Source organism: Dendronephthya gigantea, unplaced genomic scaffold (assembly GCF_004324835.1).
Source record: "Dendronephthya gigantea isolate DGI-Jeju-01 unplaced genomic scaffold, DenGig_1.0 000149F, whole genome shotgun sequence".
Taxonomy (NCBI): Eukaryota; Metazoa; Cnidaria; class Anthozoa; order Malacalcyonacea; family Nephtheidae; genus Dendronephthya; species Dendronephthya gigantea.
The window spans coordinates 1-14,341 of NW_021163159.1; the positions used below are offsets into that span (position 1 = coordinate 1).

General features: G+C 36.8%; 1 protein-coding gene across 1 annotated transcript; it reads right to left on the reverse strand.

Moving 5' to 3' along the window:
• Window positions 1-161: 161 nt before the first annotated feature.
• LOC114536868 (angiotensin-converting enzyme-like) lies at window positions 162-14,341 on the reverse strand. Its single transcript, XM_028558205.1, has 2 exons — window positions 14,328-14,341; window positions 162-907 (listed from the first exon to the last, which is right to left on the reverse strand). The coding sequence occupies exon 2, from the start codon at window positions 887-889 to the stop codon at window positions 269-271; it is 621 nt and encodes a 206-aa protein (XP_028414006.1). The 5' UTR covers window positions 890-907; window positions 14,328-14,341; the 3' UTR covers window positions 162-268.

A 14,341-nucleotide genomic window follows, 5' to 3' on the forward strand; every position in this document is an offset into this window, starting at 1 on the left:
AGTCAAGTTTCTAGTAATATGCATATGAATTTGAATCTAAATTAAAGGCATATTCTAGAGGTTTAAAGGGTCTTAATTTCGAGTGGTATTATACACACTTCAAATTCAAGCCAGGAACAGTTGATGGAAAAATGAGTCCACTATAGGTCCTCCGGCAGGAATCGAATCTACGCTTTTGCGATGCCGGTGCAATGCATCGAGTGAAGTGGCAAAAATCATAATTTAAATTAATTGAAGGCACTCGAACATTCTAACCACAGAAATAATTCTAAAACCTGACATCCTTGTACAAATTGAAATCCCACGCTGATGCATGGCATACTACTTCGCGATCTTTCGGTTTCTGTAACATCGATTTTTCGTAAAAACTTTGAGGCAGTTCTTTTAATCCGAGAGACACAAAGAACGATTCAGCCAATCGCGTCAGGTTCTTAGGAGTGTTATACCGACTATCCAGTTTCAAATTCGACGTTACGTCCAGGTTGGATTTGTTTTCGTAAGGCATAACTATATCGAATATATTCACCCAGTTTTGCGCCCACATATTTCCCAACAAGTGGGCTTCAATATAATCTTTTTCAGAAACTTTGCCTGGATAAGCCTTTGCTAACTTGTACCGCACATAAGCATGGATTTCTATATAAAATGGCTTCAATTCTTTCCATAACTGCTCCACCAAAGTAGCAAAGTTGTCAACTTCGTAAGCCAAACGCCACGCTTCCCCACGGTCAGTGTAACCATTCTCTTTTGCACCTTTATTCGTTAAACCTATGTATTCCTTGTAAATCTGTCTCATTTTTCTTCCGGACTCATTGCGCCACCCCCACCAACTGTGAAGAAGTTCGTCATAGTCACGTGAATTTGCCATTAATCTAACCAAATGAGGCATAAGTGAGTTATTGCCGACCTATGAAAGGCAGTTCAAATTAGACAGTCAGTATAAGTCATATATACTACGTTTCAAGTTATTATATGCAAATACACATTTCTTACATTTCTCTTAATGTAATGTAAATGTTTGCAGTTGCCCTTGAGAGTGTAAGAATAGGTAATTAATGCATGACAAGGTCATTTCATTTGTTGGTTTTTGTTTATAAGTGATCAATCATCAAACAAAGTGAACATTTACGGAAAGCAATACATACAACTCAAAGGATGAACTGTGGAATGTGAAATATGCTGCAATTAATATTAAACGTTATCAAAAATCTCACAAGTTCAGTTAACAAAAGGCCACTTTCTGTCGTGCAAAAGAATGGTTGATACATAAAACACTGAAGTAAATATATCCGTAATGGAGCGAATTATTAGGGTGAAACTACTAGGGTTTACTGTTTTGTATGGCTTCTAATTGCTAAATGAAATAATATACTATTACGATGTTGATTTTCTTATTCTCTGGCTGTGATTTTTCCTTTGATAGCATGAAAAGAAACTTTAGAAAGGACATAACTGTTATTTTTAAATTATTGGGAAAGCAGAAAAACAATAATATAGCTTTAAACGTAGTTTAGTATAATTTTTCCTTAATAAGTTATATCTTAGACCATATCACATCACAAATGGACTTGCTGGAGCTAGATGTTCCGCAGATGGTATAAGCTTGCCCAAACAGTATTGATCCCAGTGTTGATCTATAGCCAGCCCAGAAATGTTTTCGTTCTCGAGTAGAACACAGTCAGCTTGATAAAACAGCATTTGCATCCAAATGTGTATATGGGCGGTTTAAAAGGTAATAAATTGTAGATATATCGCACGATTTGTAGGTATAACTCTTTATTATAGGTGGGATTTGAGTACATTAATTTTCATTACCACACAAACATCCAAAGTTCAGAGGACTGTGTATCATATCATTTAGTGTCGTTAAAGCAAAATTTTACACATGAACCAAATTCTTTTAATTAGTTATTTCATTCTTCAAATTTTAGGTTGCATTTCTGAACAATTTGCTGCGAATCAGACAGTTGTTTGACATGTAGTGATCATGAAAATATACCACAAAGTGTGCCACATTTTGTTGGGGGCCACATTTTTTACCCCTGTACATATAAGGCTTTAAAACAGTTTTCAAATTTCTCAATAGGAATCCCAATAAATATTTTTGAAATAATAAAAGTTAGTCAGCTGCGTTGGTCAAAAAATAAACAAACGAGATTCGAGAATCCGGGGGGCTAATTGACATTTTCCTGAAATGTGTTTTATTGGAATAATTAATTTGTATTTAAATATAAATATTTAGTTTCGCGTTTCAATCTTCTTTGCAGTCGCCTTAAAATTTTAACATTTTCAAAAAATATTTATAGCCACAAACTTTGTCTTGTTCTTGTTTAATGCTTTAACGTTTGTTTAATGCTTGTTCTAACTTTAAATATATGCTTGCAAGCAGGGGCGCCGGAATATCGATAATAACGGGGGCAGATATTCATATATTCGTGTTCTGCATTATTAACTCCTTTTGAAATCAATTGTTTTTACGATCTGCGAACACGAATATATGAATATCTGCCCCCGTTATTATCGATATTCCGGCGCCCCTGCTTGCAAGCTAAGGGAGTCCCATTCTTTTTAAAAATGAGCAGCTACATTTGAAAGCTGATGAAACAACTGGATATCCGGTCGAAGAAGAAAATTAAAATGTTCCATTTCCAGTATCTGTGGCTGTGGTTCAATAATCTATTAAGCTAAACTGCTTTTCGACGAAGTTGAATGAATAGGGAGTTAAATTGTCTGCATAAAATCGCAGATCACCTTTTAAATTCTTATGCTCTGTTGATTTTCGCGCTAAAGTCATCAGGTAGTGGTGGTCCTCAAGAAAGCCATCACCATTAGCACACAGTAAAAGGTACACGGGTGATCGTAGATCCAGTAACTTGTACCTTGCATCTACGAGGAGCAATTCTGGAAACTTGCTATATATATTACGCATGTAGCTATCTTGGTAAAAACATCCCCAAACGTGCACCGTACCCCGGGTGTAGTGGCGTATGAGTTCTACGAGTGTTTTGTTCTCGGTAAAATACCCCCTATATACCATATAATAATAATATTCTGTCTGAATTCTTTCGAAAATTTACGATCTCTGAGGCCCGTATTCAAAAAGCTCACTCACACTCAAACTCATTGAGTGGGAGATCTTAATCTGCCCATAACGTTTCAATGGCGGTATTTTCAGCCGAACAGGGGCTTGATTTTCAGTGATTTACCTTATATCTTTTCATCTATTGAGAGAAAACTTTCTCATTGATCAGCATTAACAAAATTTATATGTCACACTCAATGAGTGTGAGTGTGAGTGAGCTTTTTGAATACGGGCCTGAGTCTCACTAACCCGTGTCTATTTACAGTTTAACGTGTGTCTTGTTTGAATCGTATATTATTGACTTTCAAGATGTCTTGTCTATTCGGAATTTGTTTTTTACTATCCGCATTGTGTTTATATATAGTTTAATTAGTTTTTCGGAGTTGCTTGTAACAAGAAAGTAAAGTTGCGCTATAACAATTCGTAAAAATTATGTGTTATTATAATTATTCGTGTGTAATTGTGTTTTGTTTACGTTTTCGTCTGAAGTCGCTCGTTTTTTCGTCAAGTCGCCCCTCATTTCGTAATTTTTCGTAATATTTGTAACATTCCTATATAGGTCGTGTGCATTCCCGCGCGCTTGCTGCTGTGCCCGGTGACGGGAATTGTCTTTTTCATTCGCTGTCAATTGCTATCAAAGGGTGACTTTTCGATGGCAACAGAATTACAAATTCGTACGTGCATTGAGATGGTGTCCGAAAAAAGTACCCACATTAAGGAGCACAAGGATACCAGGATCAGTTATGTGTCACCTGATTACGAAGAGGCAATGAGAGATTGTGCATTCAACGGCCGATATTCATCCGCTTGGGCTATGGTCAGGACAATTCCTATTTTAAATACCGCATTCACCCCAGCGAAGTCTTCGTCCACTGTTCCAATTGTGGTGATGTGGAGCAGTGTATCAAAGCCATCGCCTGGCAAAGCCATCACCTGGTTTCCAAACCATTTTGTTTCGTTGCTTATGTCGGACTCTGAGAAATTAAAAAAAGCGGAATTGTGCCAGCCGACATAACATATGCGAAGGTCACTAGTGCTCAGCTTAAGACATCTACACCAACAAAACAGGTTTGTTTTAATTCAGTCATAGTATAATATAGTCAATATAATCGATTACATTATTTTAACATGATTAACGCCTATTCATGCAGTTGTCCAGATGAAATGAGTAACATTAAGAAATCAATGTTAGTATATTAGAGTATGATAGAGTATGTAGGCAACTACCCAGAACAAAATCTACCGCACGGGAACAGTAAAAAATCTGTTGGCGATTATGTCGGCACTTCATGTTCAGTTAAAAGAAAGTTGGCAGACATGACAGCAAGAAATAAAAGGGCCTCGTGAAATATTCGAGGAAATTGCACTTGATAGTTCAAGTTCTGCACCGAGAGATTTGAAACATGTACAGAATACCGGAAAAAAAAGAGAATTGAAAAAGGTCATGTTTACAGGAATAACGTGGCTGACGAGGTACAGGCGTTGTTAACTGACATTCATAGGACACCGCGGAAATTGGTATAGGCTTAGCCGCAATTCTCGATACTTAGACTTCAAACTTGGTGAGGAAAAAGATTTATAAATATTCAAGAAAATATGTCTTGCACAAAAGATTTGAAGCTTGCTCACGGTAAAAACGAATCGTCTGAATTAATAACCTTGTGTATACTTTAAGCCTCAAAATGGCCATTTCACAGCGGTCAGATGTGCATGATGAGCTGTCAAAAGATTGCAGAATGCGTATTCAGAAGAAAAATTGAACTTTTTTAAGATATTCAAAAGGTTTTCTTTGATAGGGCGATACAGAAATGCACAATTGTGAACCAGCGATTAGATTTTCGGGTTGAAACGTCTTAAACACCAATTTCTGCGGTGTCCATTCATAGCCACCCTATTATCCAAGAAATCGTGCAAACCAAAGGGAAACCCACATGCGTTGTACTTTATTTAGAAGACAATTTGAACGATATTAAACAGTTTTATTCGTCGAATGCCAGGAATCCAAGTGTTCTTGGGATAGATAGGACATTTTAATCTAATTGGTGCATGTTTCGCGACAAGCACGTGTATACCAGCACAATAATTAAAAAAAAAGGGACGAATAACTCCCCAATTATGCTTGCGGCAATTTATTTGCATTGGGACGGTTCATACGAGACTTACCACAGATTTTTTGTCCATCTTCAAAGTAAATTAGGAATGGACATTGGTGGGACTCAATTGCGACTTGTCATTGGGTCCGACGAAGAGGCGGCACTGACAAAAGATATAAAGCAGTGTTTCCCATCTTCGATTCAATTACTCTGCATAAGACATTTGCAGGAAAACGTCCGCCGTTACTTATCCCATAAAGTTGAAGCAAACGACAAGACGAAAAACAAGGTCATGAAAGAAATTTTTGGAAAAGACAGCCTAACCACGTGCGATGATGTTAAAAACTTTGAATTAAAATATTTAGAACTTTTGGACAAGTATTCAACACGTGTTCCTACATTCAAAGGATATTTTGAGAAAATCTGCGAAAAAATTCGGGAATCATGGAACCAAGAGTATCTCATAGAATGATTCCTTTTGATTAGAAAAACAATTTGTGTGAGGCAATGAACCATGTCATCAAACTATCTGCCAACTGGAAAACCATGAAATTGCCTGACTTTGTTGACAAACTGCATAAAATTGTTATGTTGCAAGAGGCAGATTGCAGAAGAGCATTGCATGGCCAAGGTAACTACGAGTTAACACCCTGGATGGTCAAACTACAGGTTCAGCATGTACAATGGACGCAAACAAAAACAGAAGAAGAGAAAGAAAAAATATTTAAAATATTTCAAAAAGGTCTACCAGCAAAGAAAAACATGATATCATCGGCAAAGATAGCTAGGAAAGCGGGTCAAAGGAAAAGAGTAAAATCATGTAAAACATTTAACAAACCGAGAACTAAGAGGCTATAATTATAGAGAAAGATTAAAAACCTGGGGTCAGTTGTATCAAGCCCGTTTAGCTTAAACAGAAAATAAAAGAAAACTTTCCCAACTCTCTCGAATCAGTCAACTTGAATATTATAAATCAAATATGTTGTATGAATATACAGGGTGTCTAAAAAAAAACGCAACCACTTAATATGCAAGAACATTAATACAGCTCTAAAGCGCAATGGATAAGCATCTCTTAATCCTTCATTTAAAATGCTAAAAGTCATTTTAGCCGAACTATGGTGCAAACTTGAACAATATTAATATTCTTGCATATTTAAGTGGTTGCGTTTTTTTTAGACACCCTGTATATATAATATATAGCTCTAATACTCCTTTAACTATAACTATATGAAATAACTAGGTTACCTACTGATAGTGAATGCTGCCTTTATTGCATCTTTATTGCATCTTTATTGTATATCTGTAAACACGCGCTTGAGCAAGCCTAGTCATGATCATGCAGGATTGAATTGTAGAAAGAAGTACTTAATTGGGTAATCGCCAAATCGGGTTGGATAACAGCCTTGGAGAATGAAGTATTCACTGTTCACCGTTTATGAGGAATTTTATGTATACATTGTTCTCTTTGTTTGGGCCTAAGTTTTTGCTGAATAGATTTCATGAACGAAGATGAAGCATGTGCAAGTTCGCCAGCTGTTTTATTTTGAATGCACGTGATCATAATAGTAACACGGTTGTTGTGTCACTGAAATCTAGTTATTTAAAAAAAGCAAGAGGCATGTAAAATACACACCAAAAAACGAGGCATGTAAAATACACACCAAATAAGTTTATAAAACAAACCAGCAGCATATATATCAATACACATGCAGGAATATGAAAAATGCTGAAATATTTTAAATATAAAACAAGTGTATTTGAAGCTATATGTAAAAGTCCAAAGTCTAAATTCGGCAGGTGAAATGGGAGGTGAATCAATGTCAATGCTATATAGTGGACTTAGTGGTTCAAAGTCTAAGAGTTCAAGTCCAAGGGGCAAAGATCAACACACACGCAAATATATAAATTAAATAGAAATTATCATTTATCAATAATGATGAACATTAATAAATATAAGTTGATTGAGTGCTCTGTTTTTCAAATATATATAACGCTATCCATAAAAAGCCAACACGTGTTATCCTAAATTCGGCAAGTCAAATCGAAGCTGTATATTATAATTAATCCTGTACAAATGTCAATGGTATTATTGGTATATACTGTATGTATCCGAGGGGCAAAGAACGGCACACACACAAAGACTGAATAGAAAATATCAATTATCATTCACCAATAACAATAAATATCGATAAATTTGAGTTGACTGAGTGCCCTGTCTCTCAAATATTTAATGCTTTGCATATAAAGAAGCCAACACTGGCAACAGGTGTTATAAAATTCAAAGTTCCGGGGCAAAGAGCACGCACAAATATGTAAATTTAATAGCGAATAATTATGAATGGCAATGCGCATAAATGTCAATAAATATAAACTAACTGTCTTTCAAATATACAACGCTTTGTTGTTTGAATGTTCTTTGTTAAGGACAAACCACCAAAAGCGCAGCAAATACAGTGAGTGAAATCGGAAGTGGTAAAATATCTATACATCTATAAAATTTTACAAAAAATTATCTTTTACTGACAGCAACTTACCGTGCCTAATACCAACTTGAGGAGAGTAGAACATACCACTTATTAACCGAATTTGAGGTCCGTACTAAAAAAATATCAGACCGAGGTCTTGACAGTACGGACTGAGCGATAGCGAGGTCCGTACATAAAAGACCGAGGTCTGATATTTTTCCAGTACGGACCGAACGTATTCGGTTAATAAGGGATTTATTATATGGCATACAGTATTTACTTTATTTATTTATACAATGCGCTGCAGCATTTTAGCCGGCTCTTTCGCCAGCAAGTCGCGAAGCAAGCACTGAAGTGGCTTCCAAAACTTTGTTTTTTACTCGTTAAATAAGAATGATACAGTAATATAAACAAAAATCAAAGATGAATAAATATAATATCCACATGTACCAAATAATGCACTTCTTTGTCAACTCTCCGTCGATATTTTTCGTGTCAAAAATAAAAGTGCAAGCTTGTTTTTGTTCAGAAATATGAGAGTTGGACCGTTGGGGGATTCCAGACCGGCAAAGAACCAATCAGCGCACGCCCTTTAGTCACAAGACCGCGTGCCATATAATAAAGAATGATATCAAAAACTCTGTTAAAACAAAAATTGCATCATCAAGTAATTGTTCTTTATATCGCCTAGCCTTAGCCTGCAACGCAGACTATATATAATATACCCCAATATATAGTCTGCGTTGCAGGCTAGCCTAGCCTCTGCTTGCTGGCTCTGCGAAAGGCATGAGCACGTTGTTATTCAGAGATATGTTTGCGATCAACGGCACATGATCATGTTTGCTTACCTGCAGTCTCGATTAATGATCTGCGAATGTAATAATCAGCGATGAAATGAGGGTAAAAAAGCTAAGAAACTGGCCATCACAAAATTCTTTAACTGCTCATCAGAATGCCCAATGGGAGGCAAGCACATGGGAGGAAACAATATAATAATATAAACTTGATTCACAGATAGCATTTGCGGCATGAATAACATGATATTTTATACATGTACAGTCTGGCGTGGTTTGGTGTGTGCATTTTTGTATAATCCACAATTCCTGTACATTTTTATGTATATTTAAGGCTGTTAAAAACATCTCAAATATCATGTTTCGCATAGCTTCCTGCGTGGGCGGCATTTCAGCAGTGTTCGTTGCTGGGGCTGGTTGAAAATCACTTTTAACATTGTTTTTGTTGAAAAAAAGAAGTCAAAAATCCTCAAAAGTGATCACACATAGATTTATTCACCCTTGCGTACTCCGAGCGCTCTCAGCTGCTCCCGGGCACTCTCGGGCGCTCCCGGGCGGTATTTAGTGGGACCGGTTAATTACATTATTTTAGCCGCAGACGCAGTGAGACATTCAAAGTTGTTTTTGATCAATCTATATATTAGGGCTATTTATACGAGCGAAAATAAATCGCGGCGGGCCTAAATAAACCGCGGCTAATTTAAGTCGCGGCGACCAAATCCTAAATTAAACATTTGAGTTCAGCATCAATTTACATTGCAAAAACTGTCTTGGCGGCCGGGACTTGTGACAGCGGATTTGAGTCGTTTATACGAGTGTTTGCATGCGACCAATTTGGAATAATATAAACGCGCTATTCACGACTTATTTAAGCCGCGGCTTATTTTCTCTCGAAATAAACGGCTTATTTTCGCTCGAATAAACAGCCCTATTGAACGCAAAAATGTTCATTACTTAATACTTTGATGTAAGTCAGCCGTTTGGAGAGGCCTATTTAAAAAATTTTCTTCCGATTTCTATCAACATATGGGTGAAATATTAAAAATGCAGCGCTCCCCCACATCCCATAACCCCCCCCCGGAAATCTGTGATAGACAGAAGAACAGACACAAATCGAAATTTGGACTATATATACGTCCAGGGGAGCCGAGGTACGTCAAGAATAGTGTGCTGCGGTGCTGATGCTGTTCATTTATAATGTTATGCGTTGTGAATATTTCAAAAATAAATTATGGTTATACCATACCCGTAAAGGCTACGTTCAGCTTATAAAATTCCAGACTGCCAGGCAATTAGCATTTTGAATACACTTCCCGGTCATGTAGACACAGGGTACATATTCAAAGCTCAATTACTCGATATTATGACAAGTTAACAGTGACTACCTTGACCAGCCAAGCTGGCAAGTGTTTTGTTTTAGAGTTGCACTTACTTTTGCTGTGCTATAAATGGTGTTCATTTCAGCTGCTAGTCCCTCCTTTTGTTTGAGTTCGGTCGCGTTCTTTAATTGAGTAGAAAATGTGATAAGCTTTAACTGGCGTGCCGTATCCTCTTCCAGTTGACTGATATTAAACTGCGATGCTTTTTACGCATAGAGGTCTCAAATGCTGCAAATTCTAAACTTGTGTTGATCGTAACTTCCCGATTGTGCTTCGTTATGTTGGTTGCCTCGTTCCACAAAGCTGTGAACCTTTTGTTATTCCATTGCAGTATTGAAGCGTTGTAATACTCGAGGAAAGCCTCGGCTTTTGTCTGCTCAGCTTGATTAATAGCTGCTCCGGCTCCAGAATTGTAAAGAACCGAAAGATATAAGGTAATAGTTACCACCAAGCTTGTCATTTTTTTGCTTTGTTGCGTATTAATCACACAGTGCCTGGCAGCTGTCTTCCATCTGAGTGGCGGCATTGCGGAAATTGATTTCTGTATAAATATTTAAATATTATATGTCTTTATTACTTGTCGGGTTATCGGCTTTGTGATAGGCCAATCATTGCGTTCGACGAAGGAGAACGCTTCCTAGCCGTGTCATATCGAGATTTGCCATGTCAGATTTGCCTCGTTCTGATGTGTCGTCATAGTAACTGGAGACCATGTGCTCGCTCTATTTTGACATTTTTACTCATTTTGCGGGTAACCTTTTGAATCACATACGCTGTGAGCCTGTGACGTTTAATGTTAACATTTTTGTTAATGATCGTTAACCGAAATCAACACATTCCGAACGCAAATCACTAATCTGTGATTACTGCTAGTATGAATTTGATTATTTTAATACACTTAGCCACCGGCACCGATTTCCTCCAAGCCGAATTTCCGTCAATGCCAGCTTGTTACTGCATGGGCATGAATTTGGTAATTACGAAAAGACTCTAATTACGAAACATCCTACACGAGTTTGGGATATTTTGGGGTAAAATTTGCCCTAGCCAGTTTATTCAAAATATTCGCTAGCAAACATCTTATTTATGCAAAGTTGAGTGAGTTTGCGCAGACATGCTTTAATTGAAGGCGTATTGAAAATTCATCACTGTCAAGACGACAGGTAAATAATTCATCGTTGTATAAATCACTTTTCAATTTTCATCGCAGATGCATAATCAGCTGAATGTAGGCTTTTGCTTGAGCGGCATGTTAAAATATTTCGAAATAGCAGGGAGATCAGAGTATCACACTAATTGCGCTGTACGGCTGTACTCTTTTGGTTCGGCTTTATATATACATACAGGGTGTCCCAAAAAAAACGCAACCACTTAAATATGCAAGAATATTAATATTGTTCGGGTTTGCACCATAGTTCAGCTAAAATGACTTTTAGCATTGTAAATGAAGGATTAAGAGCCATTTTCAATTCCCAGAGGTACTTATCTATTGCGCTTTAGACTTTAGAGCTGTATTAATGTTCTGCATATTTAAGTGGTTGCTTTTTTTTTGGGACACCCTGTATATTAATTGTCACTCATTATTGTCACTCTGAATTTAGTCCATATAATAAACAGAACATTACACGGTTCGTGTAAGTGTTCACGGTTCGGTAAAGTTTTTTAAATGGAATTGTTGTGTAACACGTATGTTTTTGTACCTATACAGCTGATTCAATTAAGTTTGTGACAGGCAATAGCCCAATGTATATTCCACGCGCAAGAGGCATGAAGGGATTGATGGCATTTTATGCATAATTATGCAACGAATGAAGTTATTATTGGAAAAGCATTGTTGAGTATAAATATAATCATCTCGTGGGAATAGTGTGAGGATGAACTTAAGGCTGTTATTATACTGTATAGCGGTAATGTGGAATACACGTTGTTTTGTATTATAGACTAACCGAAATCTGCTAATCAACCGTAGCGTAAAAATGCCCCGTGCTTACAGTGCGCGCAGACCTGCGATGGAGAGCGATTTTTTTGACTGATATTTGTGGACTATCTGTACAAGCGGCTGCTTTCTTCTTGCAAATATCAGAGATGTCGGTTCGTCGCTACGTTGGCTAATTTCAAACAACAGGAAACGTTAACACGGAGATCCACCAAGTGCACTATTTATCAATCTAACTGTTTGCTCGCCTGCAAAGTGCAACCACAAACTATTGTGATAAATGCACATGTTCCTTTGGGAATTGCAAAATCACCGCATTTTTCATATGTGTCTTTTGTACTCTGTTTTTTGCATAGTGTCATTGTTTTGTCGAATGATAACATAATAAAATAATTAGCGTCCATTAACGAAACCATTCAAAATATGTCGATGCATTAGTTAGTCAAATGCACTGGACCCATGACACTGTTCGCGCTTACAATTTACATTTGCCTATTGCCTGTCACAAACTTAATTGAATCAGCTGTATAACAAAACACTTAATGTACACTACCTCGGGAAATAATGAGTTTTGTTTTCCCTCGAGTCTCAACATTCAGACTCTTGGGAAAACAAACTTACTATTTCCTTCGGGAGCATACATTAAGTGTATAATATATGTGTGGGGTTGGGGTAAAACACAGATAGGGATACGGATGAGGGGATAACACACAAATGAGGGGATGACCCTGCTGATATCTTCTAGTAGACGGAGAATTGAACAGTCACAATATCAGAATCCGTGCTGAAATTCGCACCAAGTAACATCCAGAATGCTGTCACGGATATTCAGGAATAGTTTGAGGCAAATCACTACCGCTTCACCAGAAAAATGTAAAGAACTGCATATTGATTTAAAAAAAATCAGGAGTTCATTCTTCCCAATTGAAGTCAGTGATGAGATTGCATGAACGTGTCCAAAAACGAGCTCTTCGAATTGTTTACCCGTCCGCACATTATAAGGATGATTGATCGAAAGTGGGTTGGAAACATTAAACGCACGAAGGGAATCTGAATGTAAGAAACTTTAACCAGATCTTAGCCGATCCAAGACACAATTTGAACGAGTTGGTGTGTAGATCGGAACCTCCATTATCGTACGAGTTGCGTACGTAGAAACATTCTTATATTCCCAAATTTTCTACCGACCGTTTCAAAAACTCTTTCATTGTTAGCTCGCCTGCACTTTAGTGCAAGAGAGCTATTGCTATAGTCTTGGCGTCCGCGTCCGCGTCCCCGTCCCCGTCCCCGTCCCCGTCCCCGTCCCCGTCCCCGTCCCCGTCCCCGTCCCCGTCCCCGTCCCCGTCCTCGTCCCCGTCCGCGTCCACACTACATGATAAGTAGAATGTTAAGATGCCACTTTTATTTTCCCATTATTTTCAACTTATCTACTTAAGGAGTCTATTTGTTGCAAAAGAACCATTTACCAGGGGGGAATGAACATTATACAACAAAATATAATGATAAGGTCAATGTTAAAATGCTATATTTTTTCTATACTTTGGCTTTACATCAGAGGAATCATTATCAATATAAGTCATCAATATGCATTGTGACTATTTATTGCCATTTGGTACACATTTATACAATAATAAAGAGAGTTTTGCTCAAAATTATCAAATGATAAGGTGAATGTTAAGCTAATTAGCATAATGATAAGGTCAATGTTAAGATGTTATATTTTTTAAATATTTTGGCTTTGCATCAGAAGATTCATCATAAATATAGCTCATCGATATGTTTTGTGACTATATGGTGACATTTAGTACACATTTACACAAAAATAATGGGAATTTTGTCAAAATTATCAAATGATAAGGTGAATGTTAAGCTAATTAGCATAATGATAAGGTCAATGTTAAGATGCTATATTTTTTAAATATTATGGCTTTACATCAGAGGAATCATCATAAATATAAGTCATAGATATGCATTGTGACTATTCAGTGCCATTTGGTACACATTCATACAATAATAAAGAGAGCTTTGCTTAAAATTATCAAATGATAAGGCAAATGTTAAGCTTATTAGCATCATGATAATGTCAATGTTAGAGTTATCCAGAGTTATCACGCTCATTACGATTTTCAGGGCTATTGTGTAGCCCTGTTTTTTTTAGTTCAAAGTTGTATTAACGAAACTATTTGTACAACCCTAAGCCAAATGAGAAACTTTCAAATATTTTCACCTGTATGCTACCATTTGTTTGTATTGTACATGTACAATTATAAATTATGAGATTGTGTTGTGACATGCCGTATCAAAATTCAATCTGGAAATATTCAATATAGAAATCATTCAGGGAGTGAAAATATATAAAACATAGTCCAACGTTAAAGTTTAAAGATTTTAAAGAATATTGTCAGATAATTCGCAATTACAAGCTTTAGCACATAAGTATTTATAAGTAGAAAGCCGATAGGCTCGGAATGCAAAGGCAAATGGCAACGCATGTGACATATATTTGCATATTATTTATGTAGATACACATGCAAATATATTTATATTAAAGCACCTATAAGATTTATGTACATACCTTTTCGTTGTTTG